The following is a 13,769-nucleotide window of genomic DNA, read 5'->3' on the forward strand; positions in this document are numbered from 1 at the left end:
ACTTCCTCAAACCCCAACTAAGTTACTCAGACCTAATCCACATATCAAAGGATAAGGTCTGCAAACACAGAGTTAATTAAATTAGGTCTCACAGAGGAACTGCATGTTCACAAGAATAAACCTACACACACACAAACACACAAACATACACCTCAAGTGTCACCCTAGAAACAGCAGGTAGACACGTCAGCTTGGACAAGCTCCCTCTATAAAAATCTGCTGCTGTACACTATTTCTCTGCAGCCTGCCAGTAAAGGCAAACTGTTTTGCTTTTAGGAATAAATACTTCTTCTTTCCTAAATTATTCTTCTGACATTATCAAACAGTCATAGTTTCTTTCAGGACAACTTTGAACCTGGTTCTGCATCTGTTTGCAGTTTGAGAACTTAGAGAAGGAAAAATGCTCACCTTGTCTCTCTTCAAAATATCTCTCTCTCTCTCTCTCTCTCTCTCTCTCTCTCTCTCTCTCTCTCTCTCTCTCTCTCTCTCTCTCTCTCTCTCTCTCTCTCTCTCTCACACACACACACACACACACACACACACACACACACACTGATCTATTGGCTTCATCTTTTCTAGGGTACTCTTGGCCAAGAAAGCCACCCTTCGTTTGTAATGTTTGTTCTTTATTTTAGCCGTTTTTGGGTTTTTTTTGCACTCTCAATCTCAAATGTCATATCTTGGCTCTGCAGTTTTGGATTAGTTTACTTATGGGGTTTTTTAAAATTATTTTTCTGTTTTTTTATATGATTTATATGGCCATCCAGCTCATGCTGGTAAAAAAGTGGATAGATTTTCACAAATAACCTTAAATTTAAAAGAGAGAGAGAGAGAGACCTGGGCAAATCTATACTATGAAAATATTAGTTTTAAGGCCCTGAGAAAAAGATCTGATTCCTGCCCTTTTGACACTGAGACAGCAAAGAAAACCTCCCAGGATTGCAAACAAAGGAGCAAAATCTAACTAGGTTGAAGCTTAAGAAATATTCCTTCATGTCTACTATGTAAGTTTTTTTTCCCGTCTAGCGTAGGGAGGCATCCTTTTTGTAGCTGAGAATGATACCATCACCACTACCATCATAATTACTAAAAGTTTAGCCATGACAAAACGGTAAGGAGATAACATGACATCATCAAGAGACATTAGGTGGGCTTATTGTTTTATTTCCCTTTTTTGTTTCAGGGAGAATTTTGAAGTTTTAGAGATGCAGGTAGTACTCAACTTACAACAGTTCATTTAGTCACTGTTTGAAGATACAGTGCCACTGAAAAAAGTGACTTATGACCACTTTTCACACTTACTATTGTAGCGTCCCGTAGTCATATGATCAAAATTTGGTCACATGGCAACTGACTCATATTTATAACAGTTGCCATGTCCCAGGTTCATGTGATCACCTTTTGTGACTTTCTGAGAAGCAAAGTCAATAGGGAAGTCAGATTCACTTAACAACTCAAGAACTGCAGTGATTCCTTTAAAAACTGTGGCTAGAAAGGTCATAAAATGAGGCAGAATTCACTTAACAATTGTCTCACTTAGTAACAGAAATTTGGGGCTCAATTATGGTCGTAAGTCGAGGACAACCTGTACAATAAGAACTATTAGAAGCTTAATACTTTTTAAAAAAATCTTCACCAAAATTGCTAAAAAGCGTGATTAACTGATACTGCAATATAATCAAAGGGGATCGTGCTAATGTTGTCCAACAATTTGCCACTGAATTTTGGCAGTATGAGCCGGAGGAACACCACAATTATATAAAAAAGAACCAAGACAAGATATAGCCCATGAGTTACCTTTCTTGTTCATACACACTTTTGCTCTGTGGTATATAGTTTGCCCACCTTGACTCACACCCACTTCTAGTGATACTTCTAATGCCAGGTTACATTTTTTCCTCCAAGTCCTTGATGGGGAAAGGTCACTAGACCACCTGAAGCACTGCTTTGAGTATAATTACTGTTCTTCATCAATCCTTGATTTACTGTGTCTTGTAGGAACCTACTGCTTCCAGATGGAGTTCCTTCAGAAAGGCAATGGGCCCGCTTCTATATTAAGATCTATCGGGCAGAGGGGCTTCCACGGATGAACACTAGCATCATGGCCAATGTGAAGAAAGCTCTCATTGGGGAAAACAAAGACCTGGTGGATCCTTATGCCCAAGTGTTTTTTGCTGGACAGAAGGTATGAGATATCCAGTGAGATCTTGATGGATCAGGTCTGACAACCATTCATGTTTATTTTATATAAGTTTGATAAATAAATAAAAGTATGTATAAATTTGAGAAATTAATAAGTAAGTTTATGTTATCCTGGCATTTTTAGTAGGGACTCAGAATGTAACTGATCATTAGTCAGAAGTTTCATTTAGTCCGAGTACCTTAGTGCAACTTTTCCTAACCTGATACTCTCCAGATACATTTAACAGAGATCATGCTGGCTGAAGTATTATGAGAATTGACCTGACACAAACTAATGACACCACTGTGAAAGACAGATTTCAATTTAGCTCCAAATATGTTTTCAGCATTTGAATATGTGAAATAATTTGCTTCTAAGGTATTAAAAGAATTTGAGGGAATCTACATGTGCATTTTCCCAATATATAGTAATGATAGTCATATAGAGCCTTCTTGTTCAGAGATGCCATATCTCTTCATACCGATCTAGGAAGAGCAGCAATAGGGGAAAGTTAAGAATATGGACGCCCTAATCTATCAGGTTCTAAAATTCTTTCAATCTTATGTCTATGGCCCAGGGGAAAACTTCTGTCCAGAAGTGCAGCTATGAACCTGTTTGGAATGAGCAGATAGTTTTCACAGAGATGTTTCCCCCCCTCTGCAAAAGGATCAAGGTCCAGATCCGAGATTCTGATAAGGTCAATGATGTGGCTATTGGAACCCATTTCATCGATCTGAGGAAGATCTCCAATGAAGGAGACAAAGGTAGGGAGGATGCAGAAATTCTGTCTTCAGATACCTTTATTTTTTGCCTACTTAGTGGGTTTTGTTCCTATTCTTCATTTTCTGGCAAGTTGTCCCCAAATCTAGTTACATTTTTCTGTTTACAACAAATGTCTTATAATGGAATGCATTTTAAAAAAAGACTTAAAACTTCAGTGGGTTTGGCCACCATGGCTTCCTCAGCCTATATCCCTCAATGATAATATCCTGGCAACATATCTCTTCTGACAACATTTCCTTGTCCAGCTGTACTGCCTTCAAAAAGATCACATGAAGTGTTAATACCACTTTATAATGCCTTGGCAAGACCATACTTGGAATATTGCATCCAGTTTTGGTTGCCAAAATATAAAAAGATGTTGAGATTCTAGAAAAAGTACAGAGAAGAGCAACAAAATGATTAGGGGACTGGAGGCTAAAATGTGAAGAACAGTTGGAGGAATGAGATGGCTGGATGGAGTCACTGAAGCAGTAGGTGTGAATTTAAATGGACTCCAGAAGATGGTAGAGGACAGGAAGACCTGGAGGAACGTTGTCCATGGGGTCGCGATGGGTCGGACACGACTTCGCAGTTAACAACAACAGTTTAATGAAAAGAAGGACTGGGGATGACATGACAGCAGTGTTTCAATATCTAAGAGGCTGTCACAAAGAAGAGTTGATCAACCTATTCTCCAAAGTACCTGAAGGCAAGACAAGAAGCAATGGATGGAAACTAATCAAGGAGAGAACCAATTTGGAGCTAAGGAGAAATTTCCTGACAGTTAGAACAATTAAATGAAACAATTTGCCTCCAGAAATTGTGGGGGCTCACCAACACTGGAGGTTTTTAAGAAGAGATTAGACAACCATTTCTCTGAAATGGTATAGAGTTTCCCGCTTGAGCAGGGTGTTGGACTAGAAGACCTCCAAAGTCCCGTCCAACTCTGTTATTCTATTATGCTGTTATTCTGAGGTATATATACCTAGATGATATCATCTCCATTGCTACAATTGCAACTTCATCTCAGGCCTACTTGCATCTTCAACAATCAGCAGTGGAAAAGAAATGAAACTATTAGGCTTACAACGTTGGAAGTAAATAGTAAATGATAGGTGTGAGCATACATCAACAGAAATTACCAGACCAACAACTCTGTTGAAACCCAAAAGAAGAAAAGGTAGCAAAGGCTAGAGGAAACAACATGGAGGAAGATAGATAGTTAGAAGACTTACTAGACATTAGTATCTAGTACAGTATGCCAGTACTAGAACAATTCTGGCAATATGTGTTGCAAATGAATCAACTTAATTGTTAAAAGCTGTTTTAATATGAGCATTTATCCAATTCTTCTTATCTCTACAAGGTTTCTTGCCCACATTCGGCCCTGCCTGGGTAAACATGTATGGGTCCACCCGCAACTATACCCTGATGGATGAGCACCAGGACTTGAATGAAGGTCTGGGTGAAGGAGTCTCCTTCCGAGCCCGTTTACTTCTTGGTCTAGCAGTAGAGATCTTGGATACCAGCAACCCTGACATCACCAGTTCCACAGACGTTCAAACTGAATTAGCAACTCCTGTCACTGATGTATGTTTCCTATGCTATAATAACTACTATATCTTATGTTCTCAGTATATCACACAATCACATTTACTGGGGGAGCCTTGTTTCCACGGACTTTAGTCCATTCTTTATTGCAAATAGCTCTGTTTTTCAGTGTGAACCAAGAGCTGTCATGTTGAGGAAGGAAACAACAGAGTTGTATTTTGGCAATATGGCCAAGAGGTGCTTTATGTCTGGGGTTCCAGGTTTGATTCCTCTGAATGCACAAACCTAAACTCAGTTCCCAGTTAGTCATCATTGGTTTTAAAAAGCCAAAACAAGTCATTACTAAACTGCATGCTTTGTGTGTACAAAATCTCTGGTACATTCCCATGCCACCAAATAAAAAGAAAAGCTTACTAGGTAATCTTTTGGAGTTGGTGAACGCCTCTAAAATGTTGAGAATTGTTATGGATACTCTTATAAATTGCCTGCTCAGTAGGAATTTGTTTCTACACAATATGTCTCCCATGGTGGACATAACTGCCTGTTTCAAGAAAATTGGTGGGCATCAAAGGGATTATTTGCAGACATATTGCCATCCCTGGTACCATGTTTTTACCTGTGACATTGACCAATGATCTAAATTAATATGTCACAACTCATTTTCATAGGTTGAAATCCTTCACTATAATTATAAAACCTGCTGTGTTTATATTCCATCCCATCCCACAGAGCTGCACAGGCAAGATGGAGGAGTTTTTCCTCTTTGGATCCTTCCTGGAGGCTACCATGATTGACAGGAAGAATGGAGACAAACCAATCAATTTTGAGGTCACAATAGGTTTGTGAAGGAATTTTGTTAAGTATAGGATGTGGCTTTAGGAGGGAGATTTGCTTTCTGTGATGCCATACAAGCAGAATTGAAAGTATAAATGGCTTTTTCAGGAATCTGAACAAGAAGGATGAACTTGCATAATTGCTTTAGTCCGGAAAATGCTATTTCACTATTATTGATTCATTATCACTCATTTTTGTAGATGTTCTGTTCTAGCACATAATGTTTATCAAATTACAAAGCATGTAACACCTGTGGCTGCATTTGTTATTACCAAATGGGTTTAATTGATTAAGAATGAATTATAGAAATTATTATATTGATATTTCTAAATACGCTATTTGGAATAATTAAATATAAATTATCATAGAAAAATTGCTGAATTCCTAAACTCCTGAAAATGATTGCTGATTTATTGTTAGGTTTTATTTTGTAGGTATTCTAAAATTCTGCAAATAGAATTGCTTAAAGATGCCTATGTTCAATATACTATAGTTACTATGCAACACAAAATCACATGTTTCTATTTGACCTTCAATAGATGGAACTTAAGAACACAAATGTCAATGTGTACTTTTTTCCCAGTGACAACCTCTTAATAAGAATTGCCATCTACAAGGAGGTGTGCTTAGGACAAATTGTATTATATTTCTTTTACATTTTAAACTTTACATTGATTATATTTCTAGTATGTTGAACATCCATAACTCTATTTATTTTATTATACTATTTTTAATCCTTCAGTATTGTTTGAATTTTTTATGTATTCTTCCCACAAATATATTTCTGGATGAAACTGTGGCTTATAAAATATGTAAAATGAAAAGTCCACACTGACTCCTTTCATTCGTCAAGCTATACTTCAACTTTAGTTATTATTTTTTTCAAACATTAAAACAGGATCATTGGTAGAGAGAGATATTTGACTAAAATATGTATATTGACATAAATGATTTAAAATGACATATTAAGATGTCAGGTTTCAAATACGAATTTGTACCATGATTTGAGTAACATTGCTTCAGGATGGTTCTGTGATGGTGGCGATGATGATGGTGGTAGTGGTTCTTGATATAGGATACAAATATGATTCTGATGTGTGATGAATTGTATAGGTGATTTTGAAACTTGACATCACCATGATCGTTCACATTATTTTTGTCTGGATTTTTTTGTGATTTATATTTCAATCCTTCTGATGCAGCTCGATATAAAAGCTATCCAGATGTCGAGCATAATAAAATATGAATCACTTTCAGCATTGAATAATGACAGGGGAGCATGATCAAGAAAATTGTCATGTTCTTGAGAATGATTTATGTAATATCAGTCTTATTCAAATTTTAGGTTCTATGTTTCTTCCATTTCCTATCTGCTGGCTATATATACCATATATGCCGGCATATAAGGCGACTTCCGCAAGCGTTAAAATTGGCGCCAAAGACGGGGGTCGTCTTATACGCTGAGTCGTCTTATACGCCGGAAATACTGGTAGTTTCCGGCGTATAAGACGACATTCTAGGAATGCGACTCGGCGACAAAGATGGGGGTCATCTTATACGCCGGGTCGCCTTGTACGCCGGCATATACGGTAACACTAATCTATTGAAGTGTAACTAGGAACTCTCACTCGACAATGTTATCCCAGAAATTCATTTCTTGAGTTTGGGCTTTGTGGTTATTCTCTTCATGCCTAAAAGCGTAATCCAGCTTCTGGGTATATCCAAGATGTCATGATATGATTCGGCGAGGCTCAGTAGCTCTAATAAATGGTATAATCTTTCCATTCTTCATCCTACAGAATCTGATTCCTTTTTCTTTTCTCCAAGGCAATTATGGCAATGAAATTGATGGTATGTCCAGGCCCACCATCAAGAAGAAGAAAGATGGTGGGGATGGCAATGAGGAGGAATCTGAGCTGCTACAGAATGACAGTGATGAGGAAGTCAATATTGATGGGGAATTTTTCTCAATCTCTACTTCTCCGGCCATGAAACCATTGATTACTGACAGGCAAGTGAGCTTGGCCAGTCTGAAAATACATTTACTTGAAAAGAGGAAGACTGTAGGATCTTTAGTTGGGTGTTAAGCTGTATATTTTCTTTTCTTTGATTCAGAGATGGGGCAAATGATACTGCATTTCCCCATCTTCAGTACCATGTAGGAGACATGGCAAAAACCCAGAAGACTTTTGTGCTAAGACTTTGTCACTATTGCATTTACATTTCTTTCGGTAAAAGACCAGTGGAAGAATCTTCTGATGTGTTCCTTAGTTTCCCATCTTGGAAAATTTTGTCCCAGTTTTCATGTAGCACAAGAGGTACAGTAAGTCTTTGTCTTTGACTTGCGACCATAACTGAGCCCCAAATTTCTGTTGCTAAGTGAGACATTTGTTTAGTGAATTTTGCCCCATTTTACAACCTTTCTTGCCACAGTTGTTAAGTGAATCATTGCAGTTGTTAAGTTAGTAACATGGTTGTTAAGTGAATCTGGCTTTCCCATTCATTTTGCTTGTCAGAAGATCACAAAATTGATCACATGACCCTGGGACCCAGCAGCCATCATAAATATGAGTCAGTTGCAAGCATCTGAATTTTGTCCATGTGACCATAGGGATGCTACAACAAAAGTGAAAAACAGTCATAAGGCACTTTTTTTCAGTGTTGTCATAACTTCAAACAGTCACTAAATGAAATCCTGTTAGTTGAGGACTACCAGTATTAGCGAAAAGTACTAATAAAGGGGGGGAAAGCTATTGTGATACGGATTGAAAGATGTCACTCTTTCTCCTGCTATTACAGGAACTATTTTCATTTACCGTATTTTGACAAGAAACCTTGTATTTATATCAAGAGTTGGTGGCAGGACCAGAGACGACGTTTGTACAATTCAAATATCATTGACAAGATTGCAGACAAGCTGGTGAGTACCTGCAAAGGAGACAGGAGGAGGAGAGGAAGACGGGGTTGGGGTGGAATGAAATGCCTCTGGAATGAGTAGGGCAAATCTCCCACTTGAGCACTGCCTACTGAAAATCACTTCTGCTCCTTTAGGAAGAAGGCCTCAATGATGTGCATGAGATGATCAAAACTGAAAAACCACACCCAGAGCGCCGTCTCCGAGGAGTGCTGGAGGAACTGAGCAGTGGATGTGTGTAAGTCAGGAAAGAGGATTGGGGATGGCCAGCTGCCTCTTAAGACTCTTGATTCAAATAATTAGTGAGGTTTATCTCCACTATGGCTCAGCAGTTAAAGACGCTGAGCTTGTCATCTGGCAGCCGGGGTTCAAGACCCAAGCGCCACACAATTGGCGTGAGCTCCCATTACTTACCTCAGCTCCTGCCCACCTAGTATTGTGCCACTTCAAAATTAATTTTATTTGAAGGACCCTTTTTGAAAAATACAGAAATTATTGTATAAATAAGCCCTAATTAAGCATGTTTACATTATGGAATATAAAATATTTTCAAGTGTTTCTAAGAGCAGAAGTAGATGCTACCTTAGTACATAATAACTATAGCCTGGCATTTGGGAAAACAGAGAAATTCCAAGAAAGAAAGAAGAGCAGAAAGGGAGATGTATCTGTCTCATTCCACATCTCCTTTTTCTTTCTATTTACTAGTCCTGCACCCCCTTACCCACCCTCATTTTCTATCACCAGTAAATTTAGTAAGATTCTCTTTTTCTATTCAATAATCAAATATTAAAGGATAAAAGATTGAGGACTGAGTTTTGTGGTCATAATTCTCTTTTTTCACAATATCCTCTTTCCATAGGAGATTTGTGTCTCTCTCCAACAAAGATCAAAACCACTCTTCGCGGACACGTCTGGACCGGGAAAGGCTGAAATCCTGCATGCGAGAACTGGTGAGTATCCTTCCTTCCTTCCTTCCTTCCTTCCTTCCTTCCTTCCTTCCTTCCTTCCTTCCTTCCTTCCTTCCTTCCTTCTTTCCTTTCTTCCTTCCTCCTTTCTTTCTTTCTTTCTTTCTTTCTTTCTTTCTTTCTTTCTTATGCACAAAATATTTCATAGTGTAGTGTCAAGACACTGGGTTAGAGATTCTATTATATATTCATTCACGGTGTTTTTATAAGAACTGGGCATCATCAGCATATTTATGGTACCTAACAATTGTTGGATCGCCTCTTCAATAGATGTTGAATAAAATAGGCCAGAGGGTCAAACAATCTATATTGAAGGGTCTGAGAACTCATTCTCTCCTCCCTCATAATTATCAGCTGGGATTATCCACACAGTAATGAACACAATTACCATAAAATGTTGCTCACAATGTCTTCAGGTAACCTGGAAAGATATGATGGTCAACAGTTCTGATGGCCACTGAGAAATGTAGGACAAAGATGGATCACTCTCTAAATTCTAGCCCTGTGAGAGGTTATCCATTCAGGTAACCAGGGTAATTTTTCTCTGAATATAGGCCTGAATCCAGATTGCCTATGGGCAAATAAACTTTTTCCAGGGTTCTCTGTAAATTGCTTTACTATCACCTTCCCAGACTTCCCCAAGAAGGGAAAATTGAAAAAAGATGGTAGTTCTCCTAATTCACAGGGCTGGACTATTGGAAAGGGAAACAAACTGGTGCCTCTTTCAAGGCAGACAATCTCTCCCTCGTCTTACAATGAATCCTCTTCTCAGAAGTTTTAACCAACCAGGGAAAACCTTGTAGATGGCAAAACTGGCTTAGGAGAATATCAAATCCATGTTCTTGAAATCCACAGGCTCACACCTGCCAAGTATTGCAAGTTATCACTTTTGGACCCTAGATATCTGCCTTGTTGATTATCAACAATTATCATCCACCAAAGTCCAGCTAAAGCGTTACAATGCCCATTTGACAAATAAAGACAAGCCATTAAGATAACCTCTGTCCAGTGTCCTTTTTGCATTCATATTCTAGTGAGCAATTTTAGGCACCAACACTGCTGCTTTCTGAATCACTGGAAAAACTACTAAATATGAGTCTCAAATGTGATCATGCCAGGTTCATGGAGCAAAACCATTTTAGGAATACACTGTAGAACATAAATTATATTCCTTAAGAATGTACTCTGGTGTCTATTTGTATTGTATAAATCTTAAAATCTTTTCTGTTAGAATAACCTAAGGATAGTTTAGGTATTAATAAAGAATATAAAATAGAAGCCATTGTTTACATGTGGTCAGAAATAGGCCCAGGTACATTAGGCGCATCAACTTCTAAATGCATATTCTTGCAGTCTTTTGTCTTGTCTTTCAGCCTCTTTTCTTTTTCTCTGCTCCTTCTTTCACCACACAGGAAACGATGGGCCAGCAAGCGAAGACCATGAGATCTCAGGTTAAGAAGACCACTATCAGGGACAAGTTGAAGCAATCCCAAAACTTCCTGCAAAAGCTGCGGTTCCTTGCAGATGAGGTGAGACTTAGTTTCATTAGTTCATAACTTTAACTCCCTTGATATGTACATCTTAACCCTGAGTGTCAAGGATTGTTTAAGTCTGCAGGTGCATATAGTGGCCTGCTCCTTGCAGCACTGTTTTCATTTCAATCAAGGAAGGAAATTGCTGCAGATCTGATGGTGCAACATCTCTGTTATGGGGACAGCTGCACCAACACTTTAAACCTCTGTCCTGAATAGGAAGGAAGATCTAAATGTCTATGGAGCTTCTCAGGCATCCAGGTCACGGTTGTCATGAGAGTGCTTTTCCAAAGTCAACTGGATTTTCTTTATTTTTTCCTTCTCATGTTTTACTTCTCATCCAAGAAGCTTCTTTAGTTCTGACCTAAGTTTTTGTTATATAAGAAGCATTTGGGACCTTTTAGGTTGTGATCCCAGGCAAATCAATGACTCCATTTACATGTGGAAGAAGCCCATGTGATGGTTTGGGTGACTGAGTAGGAAATCCATCTTAGAACAATGAAAGAATGGAAACTAACTTTTTCCCAAACTAACTTTTTTGATCTCTAGCAGAGTCCCATATTCACAGTTGAAATGGGTAAACAAATAGATTCAATGAAGTGTAGGTGCTTTGTTCATCATGCCCAACAATCTCCGTCTTTCTCCTCTCTGCCTGTCATTTTCAGCCTCAGCACAGCATTCCTGAGATCTTCATTTGGATGATGAGCAATGGCAAGCGCATCGCCTATGCCCGCATCCCCTCCAAGGATATCCTGTACTCCATTGTGGATGAGGAAACAGGCAAAGACTGTGGAAAAGTGAAGACGGTTTTCCTCAAGGTGATTTTGCATGTCTTTTTCTATCTGACTAACATTTTTATGTTAGATGGGGGAAGAAGAAGTATGTGAGAAGCATGTGTGAAAAAAAGGACGGAGGGATGTAAATTTCCCAGGATATCATGATCCTCCTTATCCACAGATCCCCTTGTCTGTAGTCTGAAGGCAACAAGGGCAGAGGCGGTTCTGTGCTTTCAACAGTTGTGTGAAACAGAATTTCAGCTGAAGCTTTTCACATCCCAGAACTGTTGAGAGCTTCACCATATAGTATGTTAGGAAACTGAGAAGAAAGAAAGAAAGAAAGAAAGAAAGAAAGAAAGAAAGAAAGAAAGAAAGAAAGAAAGAAAGAAAGAAAGAAAGAAAGAAAGAAAGAAAACTGGCAACTGGCAACTTTTCTTAGACTTTGCATTTTGTTGCTGCAATTCAGAAGAAGGGATCCAAGTTATTTCTGCTACAACAGGCTGGTTCAGGATTCAGCAAGGAGCACAAAACCTGATCCATATATGGAGAAAAATAATGTTTTGAAATTGGATATTTGTATTTTTCCAACTCCAGGATATTTTAATCATTTAAATAGTATACACATTTGGTAAATCCAAAATGTTAAAGCATGTTTAATTGTGTGGTTTACTTTTGAGCATTTAAAGATATAAGAAGGCATTTGTTTTAAAAAAAAAATCAACCCAGTGTTCTTGGATTACAGCTCCAATCATCTCCAGCCAGTTACAGATTTAATGATTTTGCTAGTATTTTTTTTTTAGCTTTGGATTAAATTGTAGTGTTTGTGATAACTTCACGAGTTTCAGAATTCAAAGGTAGGAAAGAATAATTGGGAAGGATTCTGATAGACTGATGGAAACATAAACTGTTCAACCTTTCTCTTCCTTAACTCATCTTTTTTTCAGTTACCTGGGAAAAGGGGATTTGGGCCAGCTGGCTGGACTGTACAAGCCAAAATGGAAATTTATTTGTGGCTAGGACTCAACAAACAGAGGAAGGATTTCCTCAGTGGCCTACCCTGTGGCTTTGAGGAGAAGAAACTTCCTGCGGGACAAGGTCTCCCAACTTTCCCACCCATCAGCCTCCTCTATACCAGTAAGAAAATATCCCCTTTGTTTTCACTGGGACAGATGGGGGCCCCTAAGCACAGGCTTTCTTCTCTCACACAATGGTGAAGTGAAAGAAGATCTGTCAGAATACATTTTCTAAGATAAAATGATGCCTCCTGTAGTTCCAGGTCCCTGGGAAGGATCTCATTTTGACGTTAGCTGCTTCCATGTTACTTGAATGGCATGCTAGAATAAGTGAATGTGGGATCAGTTTTTTGGCACTTCACAGCTCCATCTTCCAATATTCTGTTGCGTTTTTTTCAGCATTTGTCATGTAAAATGGTGGCACTCTGCCTAATATTATAATGGGGCTATAGCTGAGATATATATAGTCAGCATTATTAAGGTGCCTGATTTTCTAGGTATAAATTTTGAAAACTGGTACCTGGTTCAAGGCAAAGGCCTATTGCAAAATGATTTCATTTTTTTCTTTCCCCCAAAATCTAATTCTGCCTCTGTCTTCCTGAATGTACTGAATAATCTTTGTCCTTTCCAACACAGAGAAACAAGTCTTCCAGCTCCGAGCCCATATGTACCAGGCCAGGAGTTTGTTCGCTGCAGATAGCAGTGGCCTTTCTGATCCTTTTGCCCGGGTTTTCTTTATCACTCAAGGTCAATGCACTGAGGTAAGATGACAGCTGCCAAACTCAAGAAGTATTGTTGCAGGTCAACCTTTTCCACTCTTCGTCCTCCGGGTATGCTGGGTTATAATTCCTATAAACTCCATTTGGTACACATGACAACTGTGCTAACTAGAGTAATTGAAGTTATATTCTACCACATCTGAAAGGTGCAGGATGTAGAAATTCTATTTTAGGTGGTCTTTTAGGGGTATCTGCAAGGTCAAAACAGTTGAGATGGTGTCTTCAAGGGTGCGATCAAAACTTTGCCTAATTTTTACATGCATCAACCATGCAACATTGCAACACTGTAGTCTATGCCAGAATTTTGAAGTGTATTTGCTTGATGGTTGCCTGATGGTGTGCAGAACATATTCTCAGATGCTGTTCAAATGTTATTGGCTACATATTCATTGGGCTGTTGGAGTTCGTTCATTCATTCATTCATTCATTCAATTTGTATAGCTGGCCATCTCAGTCAACGA

General features: G+C 38.6%; 1 protein-coding gene across 11 annotated transcripts in view; it reads left to right on the forward strand.

Moving 5' to 3' along the window:
- Positions 1–13,769, forward strand: part of OTOF (otoferlin) — a 164,728-nt gene that overhangs the window by 113,739 nt on the left and 37,220 nt on the right. For all 11 annotated transcript variants that reach the window (XM_039345994.1, XM_039345990.1, XM_039346001.1 and 8 more), the window contains 12 exons: positions 1,999–2,185; positions 2,760–2,946; positions 4,311–4,534; positions 5,225–5,333; positions 7,157–7,340; positions 8,129–8,249; positions 8,381–8,481; positions 9,103–9,193; positions 10,621–10,737; positions 11,406–11,558; positions 12,461–12,650; positions 13,166–13,290. In XM_039345994.1, the coding sequence (XP_039201928.1) occupies positions 1,999–2,185; positions 2,760–2,946; positions 4,311–4,534; positions 5,225–5,333; positions 7,157–7,340; positions 8,129–8,249; positions 8,381–8,481; positions 9,103–9,193; positions 10,621–10,737; positions 11,406–11,558; positions 12,461–12,650; positions 13,166–13,290 (1,789 nt within the window). The remainder of the gene's footprint in view (positions 1–1,998; positions 2,186–2,759; positions 2,947–4,310; positions 4,535–5,224; positions 5,334–7,156; positions 7,341–8,128; positions 8,250–8,380; positions 8,482–9,102; positions 9,194–10,620; positions 10,738–11,405; positions 11,559–12,460; positions 12,651–13,165; positions 13,291–13,769) is intronic.

Source organism: Crotalus tigris, unplaced genomic scaffold (assembly GCF_016545835.1).
Source record: "Crotalus tigris isolate CLP2741 ecotype Arizona unplaced genomic scaffold, ASM1654583v1 scf7180000017987.690289119674:8195010, whole genome shotgun sequence".
NCBI lineage: Eukaryota > Metazoa > Chordata > Lepidosauria > Squamata > Viperidae > Crotalus > Crotalus tigris.